The sequence below is a fragment of the Myotis yumanensis genome, unplaced genomic scaffold, assembly GCF_028538775.1.
Source record: "Myotis yumanensis isolate MYYU_CA2020_CCGP unplaced genomic scaffold, mMyoYum1.0.hap1 SCAF_1, whole genome shotgun sequence".
Classification (NCBI taxonomy): Eukaryota; Metazoa; Chordata; class Mammalia; order Chiroptera; family Vespertilionidae; genus Myotis; species Myotis yumanensis.
The window spans coordinates 62111702-62133078 of NW_027223752.1; the positions used below are offsets into that span (position 1 = coordinate 62111702).

At 41.8% G+C, this 21377-nt stretch overlaps 1 protein-coding gene and 1 non-coding gene across 5 annotated transcripts in view; both read left to right on the top strand.

The window, feature by feature from the left end:
* The window catches only part of MYO5A (myosin VA), a 200417-nt gene that overhangs the window by 96945 nt on the left and 82095 nt on the right, over positions 1-21377 (top strand). For all 4 annotated transcript variants that reach the window (XM_070422631.1, XM_070422640.1, XM_070422648.1 and 1 more), the window contains exons 8-14: positions 181-288; positions 1975-2081; positions 8913-9178; positions 9779-9860; positions 15011-15151; positions 18446-18571; positions 19819-19902. In XM_070422631.1, the coding sequence (XP_070278732.1) occupies positions 181-288; positions 1975-2081; positions 8913-9178; positions 9779-9860; positions 15011-15151; positions 18446-18571; positions 19819-19902 (914 nt within the window). The remainder of the gene's footprint in view (positions 1-180; positions 289-1974; positions 2082-8912; positions 9179-9778; positions 9861-15010; positions 15152-18445; positions 18572-19818; positions 19903-21377) is intronic.
* On the top strand, positions 20940-21046 carry LOC138999758 (U6 spliceosomal RNA). The gene has a single exon (XR_011469446.1). It is a non-coding gene; the product is annotated as a U6 spliceosomal RNA (small nuclear RNA).

Below are 21377 nucleotides of genomic sequence, written 5' to 3' on the forward strand. Positions count from 1 at the left end.
TATGAATATTTCACTTTATTATATAATTTTGAGTTTTGTATTAAAATATAATTGAAAACACAGGCAGTGGAACTCCTGACTCTATACACTCAACTGCACGGTTATTGCTCCTAATTCAGAGTAGACGAAAGGGTAGAAATCTATTTCATAGACTGTAAATCTTTTCCTTCTTATTTGCAGGAAATGCAGATCACTTTCATTACACAAAGCAAGGTGGCAGTCCGGTGATTGAAGGAATCGATGATGCCAAGGAGATGGCCCATACCAGGCAGGCCTGCACTTTGCTAGGTAATGTGATTTTATTCTTAAGCTCTATGAGCAATAGCTTTTTGACGCAAGCAACCTTTATTTGGATTATTGACTTAGCTTCATATTAAGTGGTGAGTATAGTTGAGGGATATTTAACATTCCTTATAAAACACATTTGGACAGCAAATGGGCACAAGTTTTTTTGTGTATTTTTTTTTGCCCAGAGTGGGAACTGTTCTAAAATTAGATTGTGGTGATGGTTGCACAACTTTGTAAATTTACTAAAGTCATTGAATTGCATATTTACAACAGGAATTTTAAGGTATGCAAATTATCCTTTTATAAAGCTATTTAAAATGCACATTCAGGACATCAAGGGAGGTAGGACTAATTAACTGCTTAAGTTTTTACAAAATCTAAAACCTAGAGATAAATGAAATGGGTTCATATTTTGTAGGGTTTTTTTTTGTTTTCTGTGGCTGGAAAATGTGACTGAGCTGGTTGGGTGACAAACAATGTATTACATGTTGAAATGACTCAGATGTCACTGTCTTGTTTCTGATATTTAAAAAATATTGGGTCTACATATAAATAAATAATTCTTTAAAACTTAGTGTACAACTTTCATGATGAATTATTTATATAAAAACCTCAAAATATGAATAAATCTAAAATTGTATTTTGGTAATTTTGAGGGTACCCTGAAGTGAATTAATTTAATTGAAAAGCATTGCTATTCAGAGGATGGTCCAGGACCACTATCGAGCTTGTAAAAATTCAAAATCTCAGATCTAACTCAGACCTACTGAATCAGAATCTGCATTTGAACAAGATACTTGGGTGACTCATATGCATATTAAATTTTGAAAAACACTGCCTTCTAGGCATAAATCTGTTGATAAATAGAAAATTAGAAAACAAAACATAACTCAGGAGGTGGCAGGAACATTCATTATAAGATCAATGCTTAGTTCCCCTGGATATGATTACACATTTGGAAATAATTTTACTATATTTACTTGTATGTATACACATCTAATATTCTGGAAATTCTTACCGTATTGAAAAATGAAGGCAGATCTGATCAAAAGCCAAGAGCTGTCCAGCTTTCTTATCCTCAGGTCCCACGTTAATGCTGCACTTGGACACTCATTCATCAGCCTGAACACTTTTAGTCTTGTGGTCTCTTTGGCTTATACTTGGTCTGTAGTTAAAAGAATTTAAAAATCTGACTTAAAACTTTCTTATTGGGCTACAATTTGCATTTGAAGTAGAGATGAAAAGGTAATAATGTTAATAAAATACTTAAATCTAGTTTATGAAGATGATGATAATTTGCTTAGCATTTACCATGTGTCATAGAATGTACATTTTCTCATTTAAAGTTCGTAATCACTCTTTGAGATTTCCCATGTCTCAAATGAGAAAAAAGAAGCGTAGCAGGGTGAAGCTACCTGCCCATGTGAGATGGCAGGTCGGGAGCAGAGCCAGGCCTTGAGCCCAGGACCAGGTGTGTCTCACTCCACACCTCATGCTCTCAACCATGATGGAAATAATGTTAACTGTGATACATTATAATGTGCACAATATCTGGCAATGTTTAAGAATTAAAAATAGGCTTAAAATTATCTGCTATAATTATTTAAGAATTAAACATAGGCACATAGGCTTAAAGTTGTCTGCTATTTAAAAATTAATCACTGTTCATTTACTCTATTGTTTCAGGTATTAGTGAAAATTATCAGATGGGAATTTTCCGAATACTTGCTGGCATTCTTCACCTAGGTAACGTTGGATTTACATCTCGAGATTCAGACAGCTGCACAATACCTGTAAGTTCAGAACAAGCTTGGTGTGATGGCAGTTGATTTGTATTTTAGATTTGTTACTTCTTTATGGAAGAAATATATTTGAAGTCTCTCTGTTAACATTATCAGAGAGATAATTATCGGACATGTGAAATCTTAAAGTGAAAATAAATACAGATTCTAATCCCTGGTGCACAGTGATTGTGTGTGTGTGTGTGTGTGTGTGTGTGTGTGTGTGTGTGAGAGAGAGAGAGAGAGAGAGAGAGAAGAGGGGAGAGAGGAGAGGGGAGAGGGGAGAGGGGAAGGCAGAGACAGAGAGACAGAGGATAGGAGACTCAAACTTGTATACATGTCTGATCTGTATAAACAGAGGTTAGAAATATATGTGAAAGTTGGATTGATGAGTCTAGCGAGAAGGTTTTATTTGGCACAAGTGCCAAGAATTGATAACTTTATTTTTTTCTCCAGCTGATATGGTTCAAAACTATTCAAAAACTGTTAGCAGCCGAAACCGGTTTGGCTCAGTGGATAGAGCGTCAGCCTGCGGACTGAAGGGTCCCGGGTTCGATTCCGGTCAAGGGCATGTACCTGGGTTGCGGGCACATCCCCAGTTAGGGGTGTGCAGGAGGCGGCTGATCGATGTTTCTCTCTCATCGATGTTTCTGACTCTCTGTCTCTCTCCCTTCCTCTCTGTAAAAAATCAATAAAATATATTTAAAACAACAACAACAACAAAAAACTGTTAGCAGTGGTTACTCCTAGGAAGAGGGACTAGATGGCTGTGAGATGAGGTGTCTTCACTATGATTTACATATTCTTCCACACGTAGTGATAACTGCACACAGAATTAAAACGCACTTCCATATGTGAAAACATTTGTTTAAACTAACAAACCTGACAATCCAAATTGTCCTCACTGGGCATTTGTGATTTGTAGTGTTTGCTGATCATTATCATCAAAGATAACACACACACACTTTACCGACATACACACATACATATGCATATGTACCGGTATTTATTTGGTATCTTTTAACTTTATTGAAATAGAGGAAGTTTTAATATAATTAATTCTTTTTCCAACCTGCTTCTTCAAGGATTGTAATAGAAGATAATCTTGAGATTTGTGTTTGATTCTTCAGATATCTTAGTTGATATTAGCAAATTTACATGTAGATTAACTTGTGACTTAAATTTGGGTAAATTCAACTTTAGTTTTGAAATATATGTTTCAGTATCTCTGTTTCGGTTCAGTCCCAACTCTGCTATTTACTCACTGTGTTTTTGGATAAGTAGTTTTGCTTCTTTGAACCTCAGTTTTGGACTAGGTGCTTTCATTGACCTTCATGCTGAATAAGTTATATTTTAAAATATTTTTAGAAAACACATAAGAACCACTCAGAGGCTAAAAACTTGGTAGAAATAGGAATGCAGAGAACAAAGCAGAACCCTGAAGTTAAGACTCATCTTGAGGAAATTTGCAGAACCCAGTGATCATGAGCTTTGGATTTCATAGCTAAGTGGGATGCAGAAGAGAAAAGATAAAGCCTAGTACTTACATAAACAGGGGAACAAATACGGGAACCACTGCTAAAATGGAGACCCTAATCGGGGAACTAATAATAAACTTGTCCATGCAGACTGGTGCAGCCACTATGGAAGGCAGTATGGAGGTTCCTCAAAAAATTGGAAATGGAACTCCCATTTGACCCTGTGATCCCACTTCTAGGAATATATCCCAAGAAACCAGAAACACCAATCAGAAAGGATATATGTACCCAGATGTTCATAGCAGCACAATTCACCATAGCTAAGATCTGGAAACAGCCTAAGTGCCCATCAGTAGATGAATGGATTAGAAAACTGTGGTACATCTACACGATGGAATACTATGCTGCTGTTAAAAAGAAGGAACTCCTACCATTTGCAACAGCATGGATGGAACTGGAGAGCATTATGCTAAGTGAAACAAGCCAGTCAATGAAGGAAAAATACCACATGATCTCACTCTTTCATGGATAATTAAGACCATTACAAACTTTTGAACAATAATAAATACAGTGGCAGGTGCTGCCTCAAACTGATTGTCGGACTGCAGTGGGAAGGCCAGGGAGGGTTGGGGGACAGGAGGGAGGGGAGTAAGAGATCAACCGAAGGACTTGTATGCACCCATATAACCATAACTAATGGACATAAGACACTGGGGGGTAAGGGAGGGCAGGGGCTTGTCAAGGGCGGGGGGGGGGTAAAAAAGGACACTTATGTAATACCCTTTGTAATACTTTTAGCGAAAAATAAAAATTAAAAAAAAAATACTTTAAGCAAAAAAAATAAAATAAAATAAAATAAAATAAAATAAACTTGTCCACTACCCACTCCAAGAGTACAAAGAAAAATTCATCAGGCTCAAGCCTTGGTGCTCAGTAGAGGAGGAAAATATAGTTCCCTAAAAATTTATAGCAGTGAATTGACCATCACACATACTCCCAGGCTGATTTCATAGTTCCTGGATGGTCCCAGAAAGCTACATACAGAAAACTTAGCTAAATTTGTCCTGCAATGGTAGTGCTCTAGATGTTGGACAGAAGCAAATGCAGATTTACTTTGGAGGATCCACCTTCAATTAGGGCCTCAATAGAGTTGAGAAAAGTTACAACAAATATTGGTTCATAGTCAAAAATCTTGAATACCACAATGAAACAAAATAGAAGGACTTAGGTAAAATAACAGAATAGCAAAGGTCAAACCTAAGAAAGAAATTAATAGCAGATTTGACACAACTAAGGAGAAAACTGATTAGCTAGAAGCTAAATGGGAAGAAATCCAAAATGCACAAAGAATTACTTAAAAATAATAGATAAGAGAGATGAAGGATAGAGTAATAAATTCTAATTTTAATCTAATGAGAATTTCTGACAGAGAAAGAAGAAAATAAGACAGATATAATGTTTGAAAATATAATTTCTAATAAATTTCAGAACTGGTGAAATGTCACTAAACTACAAATTTAGAAAGTCCAAAAAATCCCTGTTAAAATAAAGAAAAAGAAAATCCACCTCTAAGCACCATAATGATACCAAATGCAGAGAGAAAAATCTTCAAACAGGCAGAGAAATATGACGTTCAGCAATACTCTTGAAGAAATAACAATTAAATTGACAGCTCATTTTCCAATTTCTACAATGAAACAGAAAACAGTGGCCTACTATCTTTATTGTTATAGAATAAGTTACTATTAACTTAGAATTGTATATCCAATAAAAATATCTTTCTGGAATGAAGGAAAAATAGAAGTGTTTTTAGACAAATAGACATTTGTGAGAATTTGTCACCAATAGACCCTCACTAAAGGAAATATTAAAGGACGTAGTTTAGGCAAAAGGAAAATGACCCCAGGCAGAAGATCTAAAATGTGAGAAGAAATGATTTAATAGACTGGTAAAGTTCAGGAAAATTTAGATAAAATTTGATTAGTTACAACAATAATAATCCTATCTAATAAAGGGAGAATATGCAAATTGACCATCACACCATAACAAGATGACGGCGCCCACAGCAGAGGCTGGGATCGCGTAACATAAGATGGCTTCACCCACAGTGGAGGCGGGGTTCCCATAATGAGCCGTAACGAGCTATCAGCAGGAATCTGAGGCTGTGTGGCGCTGGGCTGGGGCAGGCGACCTGAGGCTGTGCCCCCCGCCTAGTGGGGCTTGATGGGGCACCTCAGGCCGTGCCTCCCACCCCAGTGCCGGGATGGGGGTGGGGGGGGGGACCTGAGGCCACGCACCCCGCCCCGACGCTGGGCCGGGGTACCTGAGGCCGCGCCCCCCCTCCCACCTGGCCGGGCTTGACAGGGGACCTCAGGCCACACCCCCCACCTTGGCGCCGGGCTGGGGCACCTGAGGCTGCACCCCTTGCTCGGCGGGGCTTGACAGGGGACCTAAGACTGTGCCCCCCACCCGGCGGGGCTTGACATGGGACCTTAGGTTGTGCCCCCCGCCTGGTGGGGCTTGATGGGTGGGGCCAACCGGGTCTGGATCTCTCCCAATGGGGTTGGGGCCGGCTAGGTCTGGGTCTCGTGCGCTTTCGAGGTGCACGCGCATGGGTGGGGACTTGACTCTGGGTCCCGTGGTGAGCCCTAGACTCTGACAGGAGGAAGATTTTCATATACATTTTACGAATTTTCTTTCATCTCTGACACTTCTAGTATAGAGAAAGGGCAAATAGCAATATTAAAATATTTCTTCTTGCCGAAACCGGTTTGGCTCAGTGGATAGAGCGTCGGCCTGCGGACTGAGGGGTCCCGGGTTCGATTCCGGTCAAGGGCATGTACCTGGGTTGTGGGCACATCCCCAGTAGGAGATGTGCAGGAGGCAGCTGATCGATGTTTCGCTCTCATCGATGTTTCTAACTCTCTATCTCTCTCCCTTCCTCTCTGTAAAAAAAATCAATAAAATATATTTAAAAAAAAAAATATTTCCTCTAATTAATTCCCTTTGAATGTGCATGAATTTCGTGCACTGGGCCACTTGTCTATGTTATAAAAGGCCAGTGGCCATAAGGTTGTAATGCCAGAATGACCAAACAACTGGTCACCAGGAGGTGCATGGAGCACCTCTCGGTCCCTCCCCCTGGCCGCGAGCCGTTCACGGCAGCGGGGCAGGGCTCACGTGGCGAGCTACTCTTGCACGGCAGGTCTGGGGTCCCGCTGGCATGGCGGGTCTGGGTCTTGCGCAATTTCGCGTGCTGGGCCTTTAGTAAAAATAATGTATTGGGCTGCAAAAGATAGCACTCTCTGTAGAATACTTATTCGTTACAAAGGGAAAAATAGTTATCTTTCTAATGGAGAAACCTAGCGGACATTCCTTTAACCAAGTGATCACAATGGACATGACCAGTAATGGGACCGAGCAACATCACATAACTTCTGATATGGAGCACTGAGGAGACTGCAACATCACTTCTCTGATATTCCTGCCAAAAATGCATGACCCAGATCTAATCATGAGGCAACATCATACAGACCCAAATCCAGGGACAGACTTTTAAAAAATGTCAAGATCACAAATGAAAAAATAAAAAGAGTGAAGAAGTGTTCAGATTAAAAGAGATTAATGAATCCTGGCCATGTAGCTCAGTTGGTTCCAGCATCACCATGGTACACCAAGGTTGCGGGTTCGATCTCTGGTCAGGGTACATACAGGAATCAACCAATGAATGTATAAATAAGTAGAACATGAAACAACAAATCTATGTTTCTCTCTCTTTCTCTTTCTTTCTCACTCTCCCCCTCCCCTCTCTCCTCCCCTTCCTCCTTCCCTCTCGTCCTCTCTCTAAAATCAATTAAGAAATAAAATTTAAAAAATTAAAAGAGATTAATGAAGCATGATAACTAAATTCATTGAATGAATCTAGATTGGATCCTGGACCACAGAAATGTTTTGTATGTTTGTTTTTTCATAGTAGAAATTATTAGATCAATCAGTAAAAATTGAATTAGATCTATAGGTTAGATAATAAAGCTGTATCATTGCTAATTTTCTGATTTTATTTATTACTAGAGGCCTGGTGCATGAAAGTCATGCACTTGGCAGGGTCCCTCAGCCTGGCCTGTGCCCTCTCACAGTCTGGGGGCCCTCAGGGGATGTCCAGCAGTTGGACAGCCTTAGCACTGCCGTGGAGGCAGAGGCAGGAGAGGCTCCTGCCACCGCTGCTCTGCTCGCCAGCATTGAGCCCAGCTTCTGGCTGAGCAGCGCTCCCCCTGTGGGAGTGCACTGACCACCAAGGGGCAGCTCCTGCGTTGAGCATCTGCCCCCTGATGGTCAGTGTGCATCATAGCAACCAGTCATTCCACCATTTGGTCAATTTGCATTTTAGCCTTTTATTTTATAGGATACCCTAGATATGTAAGTGATTAAAGAGATTCTAACGTAAGAAGTCACACACATAACTATCAAGTTATCTTTTTAAAACCTTCAGTGTCCTCCCATTACTATCAGGATAAAGACCAGCCACGGTATAGCCTCTGCCTGTCTCTGGCTTCATTACATACGTCTTCTCCCTCTCTCAACTTCAGTCCTGCATATTGATGGTTACCCTCCCATCGCAGCATTTTTACATCAGCTATTCCCTCAGCTTGGAAGACCCTTTCCTCCCCCTTTCACCGAGTTAATACATTCTTGTCTTTCAAATCTGAACTCCATGTCTCAAGGAAGCTGTCTCCTGCCTCTCTGAAAAGGATACATGCATCTCACCTGCAATCTTACTGCTGTGTCCTCCTTTATAGTAATACTAGAGGCCCAATGCACGAAATTCGTGCAAGGGGCTCGGCCCTTGCAGCCCCAGCTGCCTCGCGGCCCCGCCCCCTGCCCACTGGTTGTTCTGCCATCCGGCCTAATTAGCATATTAGCTCTTTATTATATAGGATTACATGTTGGGGAGCAATTATTTGATGAATATCCATTTCCCCTAGAACTATAAGTTCTAGGAGGACAAAGACCCTGTCTGTTTTTTTTTACTGGCATATAATAGGCTCTTGGTAAATATTTGTTGACAGGCTGACTGGTTTTCTGATTGACTGACTGAATAAATGTGTCTGAAAAGAGATACAAACAAATACTCTGAAGAGATAGGTGATTTTTGAAATGAGCCTTAGAAGAAATTGCAAATGCTGCTTAGATGCTGGTTTGATGGATGATTTTGATTATTATCATCACTGATCAGCTCTCAGTGATTTGGGTGTTTGTTATAACAAACAATTTTCTGGGTTTTATTGTTAACACTTTGTTAGTATTTTTCAGTAAATTCTTAGTTGATTGATCTTATCAGTGGAGATATCACATTCTCTTTTGGCAGCCCAAGCATGAACCTCTCAGCATCTTCTGTGACCTCATGGGTGTGGACTATGAGGAGATGTGTCACTGGCTCTGCCATCGGAAGCTAGCTACTGCCACAGAGACATACATCAAACCCATCTCCAAGCTGCAGGCCACGAATGCTCGCGATGCTTTGGCCAAGCACATCTATGCCAAGCTCTTTAACTGGATCGTAGATCATGTCAATCAAGCGCTCCATTCTGCTGTCAAGCAGCACTCTTTTATTGGCGTGCTGGACATTTATGGGTAGGCATATTATGGTTAGTGGCCTGCCAGAGACCATTTCTTTTTAGAGATTTTCTAGTAACTTTACATGGGTATTTGATTCTGTCTCCTACTGGTAAGAAGGAAAAATTACAAGAGAATTTCTAAAAATCTTAATTTCATTTGCTAGTTTTCCTTCTCTGGGTACCCTTCTTTAACTTTATATTTGTGCTTTTTGATGCCTAATTTTTCATTATCTGCTTCAGTTTTTCAAAAGAACCTATGAGATACCTATTCCCAGTTCCCTTCTATGTGTGTCTAGACACTGAGTCTATACACTGACAAGAGCAATGGCTTTTTCATATTACCAAGTGTTCCCCACTTGGGGATGGATTAGCCCTTAAAAACTTATACTGCTGAGTTCATCTACATGTCAGAATATTTTTAAAAATCTCTCTGCCACTTGGCTGATGCCTGTCTTCTCAGCATATACCCCATGTACTGACTTATAAACCTTTATCTTCACTGATATGGTAAGAAAGTTTCACAATGTTGGGGAATTTCCTATTTCTTTCTAATATGCACATTTTGAATATTTTTTACAAACTACTTGTTACCTTTTCTTCTCTTTTTGTTTTACAGATTTGAAACATTTGAGATAAATAGTTTTGAACAGTTTTGCATAAATTATGCAAATGAAAAACTACAGCAACAGTTCAATCTGGTAAGGATTATTTTTTTTAAATAATATTCTGCTATAAATTATTCTCTTGAATTCCTAGTCTGCATTTAAAGTCTGATTCCTAAAATGAAGTTATGAGTTACAACTATTATCTAGTGTTTAGGACAGCTAAAGTGCTGAGGAACTCATGATTAATAAATGATATCACGTTAGAAAACTGTTTATGGTCTAGATGGGATTCAAGGTCATCCTTGGATTGTTGTTTGAGAATAGTGAAAATTTTGTACAAATAAGTTGAGTGAGAGAAGCAAAAAGCTTTGAGCGTAAGGATATCCTTCAGTTTCTTTTCCTGAGGCTAAATATATGTGGAGTTATGACTACCTTAACTCTTAACTCTTACTTGTTGTATTTGCAAGATGCCAAAATAAAAATTCAGAACGTATTCTCTTTTCTACATATTTTTTACATATTTTCTTTTCAACAGTTTGAGACATTCACTGAGACAAACTGCAATGAGTGTATTTTGAGAGTAGAATGTCTCTTGTGAAGTAGGAATATCAAATATCTAAGAACATTATCATGAGGTTGAGGGATTTGAAGGTGCTTAAAAATGAGGGGTAGCACAGATGCCCTGAGCTAAATTGCTTTGGTTACAGTCCTACTCTGCCTTGATCCAGGGGACTTTGGACAAGTTAAGGGACCTTCTTGGCCTTATTCTCCTCATCTGTACAGTAGAGTAAATAATAGTACCTACTGCATATAGTTATATGGATTAAATGAGTTGGGGTATGTAAAGTGCTCACCACATGCCAGGCACAGTTCTGAGTACAAGATTAGGGGTAATTATTAGTATTGATGAAAGAGGATATTAAAAATGAGTCACCCATAGGAATTGGAAGATATATGAAAGAGAAGAGAGCTGAAGGACAGGAAAAGAACCCTTAATAAATATCTTCATCTTACAGAGAGAGAGTTCTAGTGATATAGTCTATGGCTGATGAAGAAAAAAATAGAAGTTTAAAGATATTATTATTATTTTTTAATCCTCACCTGAGGATATTTTTCCATTGATTTTTAGAGAGAGTGGAAGAGAGAGTGAAAGACAGAGAGAAATATTGATGTGAGAGATATACATTGATTGGTTGCCTCCTGCACAAGCCCTGACCAGGGCCCAGCCGGGCAGGAGCCTGCAACCAAGGTACATGCCCTTGACCAGAATCAAACCTGGAACCCTTTGGTTTGCAGGCTGATGCTCTAGCCACTGAGCCAAACTGGCTAGGGCAAGATACTATTATAAGTTACAAAATTAATAAAAACTAGAAGAAGATTTAAAAATAGAGGTGGTATATGTGAATTTAGACTCATCTATCTTACCAAGAAATCAATAGATAAGGTTTCAAATAAATAAATTAAAAATAGCTGATAAGCCTATTCTTTAAAGGTAAATATCAGAAGAAATACCTAAGAGAGTTTGCCCTGGCTAGATAGCTCAGTTGGTTAGAGCATCAACCTGATACCTCAAGGTTGCAGGTTCCATCCCTGATGAGGGCACATACAAAAATCAACCAGTGAATCCTATCTAATAAAGAGGGAATATGCTAATTGACTGCCCCACCCTCAAATATGGCAGTACCCACAGCCAATAAGGAGGGAATATGCTAATTGACTGCCCCACCCTCAAAGATAGCAGTGCCCACAGCCAATAAGGAGGGAATATGCTAATTTGCTGCCACGCCCTTAAAGATGGCGGTGCCCACAGCCACAAGATGGCCGGTAGGGGAGGGCAGTTGTGGGCGATCAGGCCAGCAGGGGAAGGCAGTTAGGGGCAACCAGGACAGCAGGGGTGGGCAGTTGGGGGGACCAGGCCAGCAGGGGAGGGCAGTTGGAGGGCACCAGGCCGGCAGGGGAGGGCAGTTGGGGTTGACTGGGCCAGCAGGGGAGGGCAGTTGGGGGTGATTGGGCTAGCAGGGGAGCAGTTAGGCGTTGATCGGACTGGCAGGAGAGTGGTTAGGGGGTGATCAGGCTGTCAGGCAGAAGCGGTAAGGGGAAATCAGGCCGCAAGCAGGTGAGTGGTCCTGGGTTGTGAGAGGGATGTCCAACTTCCGGATTAGGCCCAATTGTGCCTAAACCGGCAGTCGGACATCCCCCGAGGGGTCCCAGATTGGAGAAGGTGTAGGCTGGGCTGAGGGACACACACCCCCCCCCCCCCCCCCAGTGCATGAATTTCATGCACTGGGCCTCTAGTGCATAAATAAGTGGAACAACAAATCGATTCTCTCTCTTCCTCTCTCTCTCGCTCTTTCTTTCTCTCTCCCACATCCACACACACCACACCCATACTGCATCTTAGGTTCTCTCTGCACAACTGCTCCGCTCCCTCTTATTATCAGGTGGCATATTCTTTCCTTCTATTCTGTATGTATTTTCTTTACCTTAAGGTTTCTGCTTATTCACCTCAGACTTCTTGTGAACCCAGCAGTTGTTGGAGTGTGCCTACCATTCTCTTAACTTGCTTAACTCCCATTTTTCTTGACTTCTTTAAGCTGCAGATTCCACTGATAACCCACTTCATTTTTTCATTAGAGGTTTCTGGTGGTAGAGTGCCCTTAAATACCTACACTTAGTCGGCTGCGACTAGGAACATGAGGTCTCACAGTAAAGAACTTGGCTGCTTAGGGCTGCTCCCTCAGCAAGGCTGTGGGTGTGTCAGAGGGCATGAAAAGCATGTTTACTGCTTGGAGGCATTACATGTTGACCAGGATCTCTTGCCGTATTGAAACCCATGCCCACATTGTCTTTTTGACAATTGAGCATTCAAAAGTTTTGAGGCCCCATCCACTTTTCCGAACTTAGACATAGATATGTGTGTGAGAAAAAAGTCTGTTTAAAGCTTGAGCCATGTTTCTTTGTCAGTGTGGAGACTGCGTATAAATTAATGAATTAAAAAGGAGGGCTCATTTTTTAGAAAATATTGTTACCATCAGTCAGGGCATCCTGCTGACACATGGTGCCTATTTGCCTTCTCATTAATAAAAAAAAAATAGAAGAAATCTGCTTTCTAACTAGCATGACATAAATTTTCATACAGGTTATTTTTATGGTTTTTTTGGTGTTTTTTTATTTATTTTTATTTTTTACTCAAGCTTATTGCAGCTGGTTAGACTACAGATGCTGGACATGGGCCAAGAGTGGCATTATAAGAGAGTATGTATCAGAAGTCTTGATGACACTTAAGTTTTACGGGTTTGGGGTCCTAATATATGTTGCCTGGTCACAGCCACAGAGGATTAATTTTACCAGAAAAGTAGCAAGAAGTGTTTGCAAACCAAGAGAGATAAGAAAGACTAGTGGAGGAAAGCAGAAACCTCCAGAACTAACAAATGGAGGTCATTAGCATCTGTAGAGACTAGAAGTTGTGGGTGGGCTGATTGGCTGGGTGGGAGCAGAGATGGGATTGCTCTTCCCATTGAACTCCCATTCAGCTGTGGAGCTCAGATCACACAGCCACACAGCCTTTCCTCGGAAGCCTTCCCTCACCGCGCTGTATCCAAACCAGATGAGGATGCTGGCTCTCATAGCTCACATTATTTTCCTCTGTAACATTACAGTTTGTAATTATATTCCTTGTGATTATTTTATTTCTGTCTGCTTCTTCCACTAGTCTCCAAACTCCAGGAAGGCAGAGCCCACATCTATTTTATTGATGGTGTTTGGTGACTGGCACATAGTAGCAGTCAATGCATATTTTTGCATAAATGAATGAATGGAGATTAGAAGCAATGGTGAGGGTGGTGGCTGAAGCATTTAGCAGAAATAGCATGAGTTGATAGTGGCTCCAGCAGATTTGGATGTAGAATCCAGGAAAGTGAGCAGTGGGTTTCCTGACTGTGGACAATAATCAAGGCAGACACAGAAGTTCACTGTTACCTAACTCTGAGACACATGGACTTCAATACCACAGTCCTTTAAGAGAATGACTGTTATGCTGTAAGCATCTCCCAGCATGGTTCAGTAGTCTGGAGGATATCCACTCTCCAGAGTTGCTCAAGGCCAGCTAAGGCAGACTGTGCCCATGTTTTAACAGCACTATGCAATAACTTAAGAGGCCAAAAAGTATATAGTTTGGATGAATACATATCAAAAATTGAAAACTGCTACATTTATCAGCTACTTAAAACATTCGGATACCTAGATTTACTTGTTCATCAAGAACCCTGTAGAGTTGTTTACTGTCTGTGGTTTTTATTTGCTTTATTTGATTGTTCTCTTTGTAGAAATCATGTTTCTCTCAGAGATTGTTGTTGCTGGAAGCCATGGACTATCTCAAATTATGTTAGCATCTTAGAGTATTTTATATAAACACTAGGGGCCCAGTGCATGAATTCGTATACCTTGAAAGGAACTGTGGTAGGCACAGGGATGGGTCTTGGCCCATCCACCGCTCCCCAGCCCGGCTCCTCCCGCTGCGGCCCCTGGTCACCTGTCTGTCGGCAGCCCTACTCCTGCTGCCACCACTCCCACGTGCTGACAGTGGTGCTGGCCCTGTTTGCACCTGCTGAAGGTACTAAGCAATTGGGGCCGGCCACTCGAACCTGCCGATGGCGCTAAGCGATCGGGACCGGCGCCGGGCACTGGCAGTGGGTGCGAGCAGCAGCTCCAGCACCAGCTGCAGGTGAGAGCAGGGCGGGCACTGGCAGTGGGTGTGAGAGGTGGTTGCCAGCCCTGATCTCCCTTCAGGGGGAGGTGGAGAAGCCCTGAGGGACGATTGGGGCTGACAGCCCCTGCTCACACCCGCTGATGGCACCGAGCGATCCAGGCCAGCACCGGGTGCCGGCAGAGGTGTGAGCAGCGGCTCTGGCGCCGGCAGCAGGTGCAAGTGCCGGGCGGGACCACAGCATGCAGGAGCAAAGAATTTTCAGTAACTACCCGAGGATCGCCCCAATGACAGTGACCAGCGCCCAGCCTTGGTCTGGCGCCCCCACTCACCACCTTCACCATCCTGCCATGGCCAATGCCCACCATGTTCCGCACACTCCCCCTGCCGTCTCTCACTGCTCGGTTGTTCAGTTGTTCTGGTTGTTCCGCCGTTTGGTCTATTTGCATATTAGCCTTTTATTATATAGGATTATTTCTTGACTAACATTACTTATGATAATAATTCAGTAATGCCACTTTTTTCTTTTTCATTTTAGCATGTCTTCAAATTAGAACAAGAGGAATATATGAAGGAACAAATTCCATGGACTCTCATAGATTTTTATGATAATCAGCCTTGCATTAATCTTATAGAATCTAAACTGGGCATTCTAGATTTGCTGGATGAGGAATGCAAAGTAAGTATGATTCCCTGATGTACTTAGTGTATCCAAATAGATATCTCAAGGTCAGAAAATAAGTGGGTTTAAGCAGAGATTCATAGTATTCCATGAGTTGCCATGAGTTAGAGATCACTCTAACTTGCATTCTGAAGGGTCACCAGAACCAAAGGCCTTTAAATACAAATGAAACTAGGAGAATTCCCTTCTTTTTTCACTTGATTCTAAATTTGTGTGAAAAATTAACATTTGATACAACTACTACCAATTTTAGCCACTTCTGTTAATCAATATGCTTATATTTGGTATTTTTTGTTCATTGGTATTATGTATTTAAAGAAATGCAATAAATTACAAAAGATATTTTGAACAATTGTTCTAAATATTCATAATTTAAAATTTGACTAGTTCTTTATTACTGATATGTATGTTAGGGAGGGAGTTTTAGCTTTAAATTTGAAGATGTAGCATGTTAGAAAAATATGAGGTTCCCAGCTCTACTGCTAACTGAGGGATCTTAGACAAATACCTATTTGTTCTCTTAATATATTTAGTTTATAAGCATCCAGATTTTCTACAGCATTCAGAATGCATATAGTGACAAGGTCCTTGCCTTGCTCAAAATTAAATAAAATGTGAGTCAAAACAAAAACAAGTTACTGTTTTACCTATCAGAAGATTTTAAATTTAATAATACCTTTCATTTGATACTACCAAATGAATATTTATTGCGTATATATTCTTGATGAAGGGCATGAATTAGTACAACATATTTTAAAGGAATTTGACAATATTCATCAAAATTGTAGATACATGTATATTTTGACTCAGCAGTGGAACTGATGGGAGTTTACCCTACGAATATACTTGCAAAAGTATCTAGGATATATATGTAAAATAAATAATTGTTACAAAAATCAGTAAAAACATAGTCATCATAAATATAAGAATGCTATTATTAAAGAGAGAACGATGCAGTGAATTTAGAGAATGAGCCTATTTATGTATATGTGCTTAGAGACAGAAAGATAAAGAAGTCAATGGAAGTGGTGAGAGGAGACTACCCTCCATTTCATACCTCTCTGAATTATATGAATACTAGAGGCCCGGTGCACAAAAATTTGTGCACTCTTGGGGGGAGAGGGGGTCCTTCAGCCCGGCCTGTGCTCTCTTGCAGTCTGGGACCCCTCGGGAGATAATGACCTGCTGGCTTAGGCCTGCTCCCGGGTGGCAGAGGGCAGGCCCAATCCCTAGGTGCAGCCCCTGGTCGGGCTCAGAGCAGGGCCGATTGGGGAGTTGGGGCGCCGCCCCTGTCATGCACAGAGCAGGGCGGATCGGGAGGTTGCGATGCCACCCCTAGTCACCCTCAGGGTAGGGCCGATTGGGGGGTTGGGGCGCCGCCCCCTGTCACACTCAAGGCAGGGCCCATCAGGGGGGTTGGGGCTCCGTACCCTGTCACACACAGAGCAGGGCCGATCAAGGGGTTGAGGAGCTCCCCCCTGTCACACACAGAGCAGGGCCCATCAGGGGGTTGGGGAGCTCCCCCCTGTCACTCACAGAGCAGGGCCGATAGGGGAGTTGGGGCACCACCCCCTGTCACACACAGAGCAGGGCGGATCAAGGGGTTGGGGCGCCACACCCTTTCACACACAGAGCCGCAGGGTGATCTGGGGGTTGGGGAGCTCCCCCCTGTCACACACAGAGCAGGGCCGATCAGGGGGCTGGGACACCGCACCCTGTCACACACAGAGCCGCAGGGCGATTAGGGGGTTGGGGAGTTCCCCCCTGTCACGAACAGAGCAGGGTGGATAGGGAGGTTGTGGCCCCGCCCCCTGTCACACACAGAGCCGCAGGGCGATCAGGGGGTTTGGTCGCTGCCCCCTGTCACGCTGATCCCATTGCCGGGAGGCCTTGCTGCTCCGCTGATCCCGGTGCTGGGAGGCATATTACCCTTTTACTATATAGGATAGAAGCGTGGTGCACGGGTGGGGCTGGCTGGTTTGCCCTGAAGGGTGTCCTGGATCAGGGTGGGGGTCCCGCTTGGCCACCCTGGGTGAGAGGATGATGGCTGTTTGCATCTGGTCACACCCCCTTCAGGGTGGGGGTCCCGCTTGGGTGCCTGGCCAGCCTGGGTGAGGGGCTGAGGGCCGTTTTCAGGCTGGTGGGTGACTGAAGCTCCCAACCTGTCCTTTTTTCCTTTTTTTTAAAATTCTGGGCCAGCTTTAGCTCTGAGGCTCGGCTCCAGCTATGAGACCTCCACTGCTGAAAGCAGGTTTCTGGCCTTTGTTTACCTTCTGTATTTGAAACAATGTTGCAGTCCTGCTGGCTGAAGCCCGGGGTTTGGTTTAGCTTCTATATTTGTTACAATGTTTCTTAGAGTTGCAGCTGAGAGGCTGGCAAGGCAGGTGGGGAAGCTTGGCTTCCTCCGTCACTGAAGCAAGCAAGCCTCCCTGTTCGCATCAGGTGCCTGGCTGCTGGCCGCCATCTTGGTTGGCAGTTAATTTGCATATCTCTCTGATTAGCCAATGGGAAGGGTAGCAGCCTTACGGCTAATTACCATGTTTCTCTTTTATTAGATAGGATTTCACTATATGCACATGTTTCTTTATTTAACATATTTTTAGAAAATACTTGATAGTCATGATATTTCATCTTTTATTAGTGAGGCTTTTATTGTTTTAAGAGAAAATATTATTTGATGACTCCATCTAAAGGCAGATTGAGCTGCCCATGGGGACATCTCAGTCTTTGTTCTCCATTAATAATTGGTTTTTGGCCTCTAAGAGAGAAATGTGGAAGAAATAAATTCCTAATCCTATATAATAAAGAGGTAATATGCAAATTGACCATCACGCCCTCACACAAGATGGCTGCCCCCATGTGGTCACAAGATGGCCTCCACAAAGATGGCTAGCAGGGGAGGGCAGTTAGGGGCGACCAGGCCAGCAGGGGAGGGCAGTTGGGGGCAATAGGACTGGCAGGGGAGCGGTTAGGTGTCAATCAGGCTGGCAGGGGAGCGGTTAGGGGGTGATCAGGCTGGCAGGCCGAAGCAGTTAGGGGCAATCAGGCAGGCAGGTGAGCGGTTGGGAGCCAGCATTCCCAGATTGTGAGAGGGATCCAGATTGGAGAGGGTGCCGGCTGGTCTGAGGGACACCCCCCCCCCCCAGTGCACAAATTTTGTGCACCAGGCCCCTAGTTTGAATATAAAAATTGGTAGGTGAAGCCAAAAAATGGTCTCTTAATGCATTAGAAAAGTCTCATAACAATATTCACTTGTGTTTTTTCTTTCCGTTTTTCTTTCATTAAATGTAGATGCCTAAAGGTACAGATGACACTTGGGCCCAGAAATTGTACAACACACATTTGAACAAATGTGCACTCTTTGAAAAGCCCCGTCTGTCAAACAAAGCTTTCATCATCCAACATTTTGCTGACAAAGTAAGGAAGCTTTATTATCTTTTTTCTTTTTGAATACTTAAGTTCAAAGAGGAAAAAATGAGTATTCAAGAGTTGTCATTTTTTTTCTTGGCTGAAGTTTGCATTCTTCAGGGCCTTATAGGAAAAGTAATCTTCATTGTTGGCTTGTTGTTTTTCTTTTCCTTTAACCTAAATGGAATTATGAAGTAAATATGGGTCTACAATCCTCTGAAATTCAAGAAACTCTGAAAATCAAAAGGCTTTTCATAATTTATTTAGTGGCTAAACCTGATCTCTGACCTGAACTAACATGAGGTTATTTGTAGTTTTTACTTATCCTATTTAAGCTGGATATTTACATATTGCACGGTAGAAATGATAATGTATTTGATCACTGCTGCCTCGGGCTTTGCTGAAAATTCTGAGTTCTAAAGTATAGCTGACCCCAAGGGTTTCAGAATGGAAATTGTGAGCTTGTGTCACCCTCCAATATTGATTCGCTGAGTCTCTGGTAACAAGACAGGCAGACTTGGTGCTCCACAAGTTCTATAGTCTAGTGAGAAAATCAGGAGCTGTAAGATTAATTTATGTTCCAAGGAGGTTATAGGGTAGGCTCTGGAGTAAGCTTCTCAGGGTCTCTTTCAGGATTTAGGGGCCTTCTGAGTCCTTCTGAGTCCTTCTTAATTCTGGCTGGAAACCTTGGAATGACTTTAGGACCACCTAAGGGCTTTGTGGTGCACAAACTGGGAGCCCCTTCAGTAGTAGTTGGCTGAAGCCGCTGGAGTTTTGGAAGCAGTAATAGTCCATTCTCAAGTAATTCCACTTACCAAATCATACAGTATTCACCAGCCTCCACTTCCACCCATCATCAGCTCTTCTACTTTCTTTCTATCAGACAGCTATTTGTTCCTTATGATCTTCTCTCCCAAGAGGAGACTTATCCCTGCTGGATGGTGAACTAGGTTAGGAGGAGATATACTGGGTCGGCGTTGAAGGAGTTGCCAACATGGGAGAGGAGAATGAACTTCAAATGAGTCTGCTTACCCTTGATAGGAGGATCGTTTAGACCACAGTTTTTCAGCACTACCACTGTTCCCTAAGAAAAACAGTATTCGTTTTACTCTAGGGTTAACATACTTCTTATCAAGTTTATAATTTCTTAGCATAAAACCCCAGTCATATAGCCTGAGCTTAATAAATATTTTGTTGTTGATGATTATGATTTCTATTCAATAGTTGTATAAGTTGAGATTTTTCTGTGTTTTCAGGTGGAATACCAGTGTGAAGGCTTTCTGGAAAAGAATAAAGACACTGTTTATGAAGAACAAATTAAAGTTCTTAAATCAAGCAAGGTAACCATGTACATGGTTTTCTTCAATCAGGATATATTCAACAAAATGTTAATTAAGCATTATCTTTTAAACAATAATAATGATTTCTCTAACAAAGTCAGCTTTATTGTTAGTTTTTTACTTATCAGATGTACAACGCTTACTGTGTGTTAGGTCCTGATTTAAATGCCATACAAATGTTAACTCATCTCATCCTCATAATGAGGTGACATTCTCATTACCCTGCTGATTTTACTGATGAGGGATCTGAGGCACAGGGACTTCAGAGCTAATGAGTTTTCAAGCCAAATTAAAGCCGAGGCTGTCTGGCTCAGAGTCTGTGTCTTAAACACTGTGCAGTGTTGTCTTTTAGTTTTATGGGACATTTTTGCCTGCACAGCAGTTCCAGGCTTTTCTTGTGCCTCTGTGAGAGACTGTGAGAGAAAACCAGTATTTTTGCTGTGTCATTTTAAAGGAATGCACTTGAAACATGGCCTTACATACTCTGTTCAGACGGAGATTAATCTCTGAATCATTGAGTGCAGTTTCAGGTGTGGTCCAAAGCATTTCAAAATTATATTTCTTTAGTATAGACTCTAGAAACACTGCTTTCTAGTGGGAAAAGAATATTCCAGAGGGCAAGGAACTATGATGGTTACACTAGATTGACCCCAGTCTCCTTCCTTTTTTTTTTTTTTTTTTAATATATTTTTTATTGATTTCAGAGAAAAAGGGAGAGGGAGAGAGAGATAGAAACATCAATGATGAGAGAGAATCATTGATTGGTTGCTTCCTGCACGCCCCCTACTGGGGATCAAGCCCACAACCGAGGCATGTGCCCTTGACCGGAATCAAACCTGGGATCCTTCAGTCCATAGGCCGACGCTTTATCTACTGAGCCAAACCAGCTAGGGCTCAGTCTCATTCCTTTGACTTTTGTCAGGAAAAGATAGAAGGGGAAGGACAGCTCACTTTCATTCTATAGGGAACAAACCAGGAAGCCAGCTACTCAGTTTAGCAAAATTAATATTCAATTATTCAATAAAAAACTAAGTATAGTGCTCACTTCGGCAGCACATATACTAAAATTAGAACAATACAGAGAAGATTAGCATGGCCCCTGTGCAAGGATGACATGCAAATATGTGAAGCATTCCATATTTTTAAAAACAAACAAACAAACAAAAAACTAAGTATATTCATCAAATTCTTCTAGATTACTGACTGGCACTTTTTTTTTTTTTTTTTTTTTTTTTAGTTTATTCTAAGACAATCCTTTTAACTTCAGTGTAATATTATCTGAACATTTTGACTCTTGTTTTTAGAATAAAATGTTTGCTTTCAATTCTTTTGATAATAGAAAGAACATATAAAGATCAGATTCCAGTGTTATGCCTCAGGAAATAATGAGTCTAGTGTCTTCTGAGAAAGTCAGTTTTTCACTTATCCTCATAGGCACTGGACATTAATGCTTGGTAGCTTATGAGACTGGCATA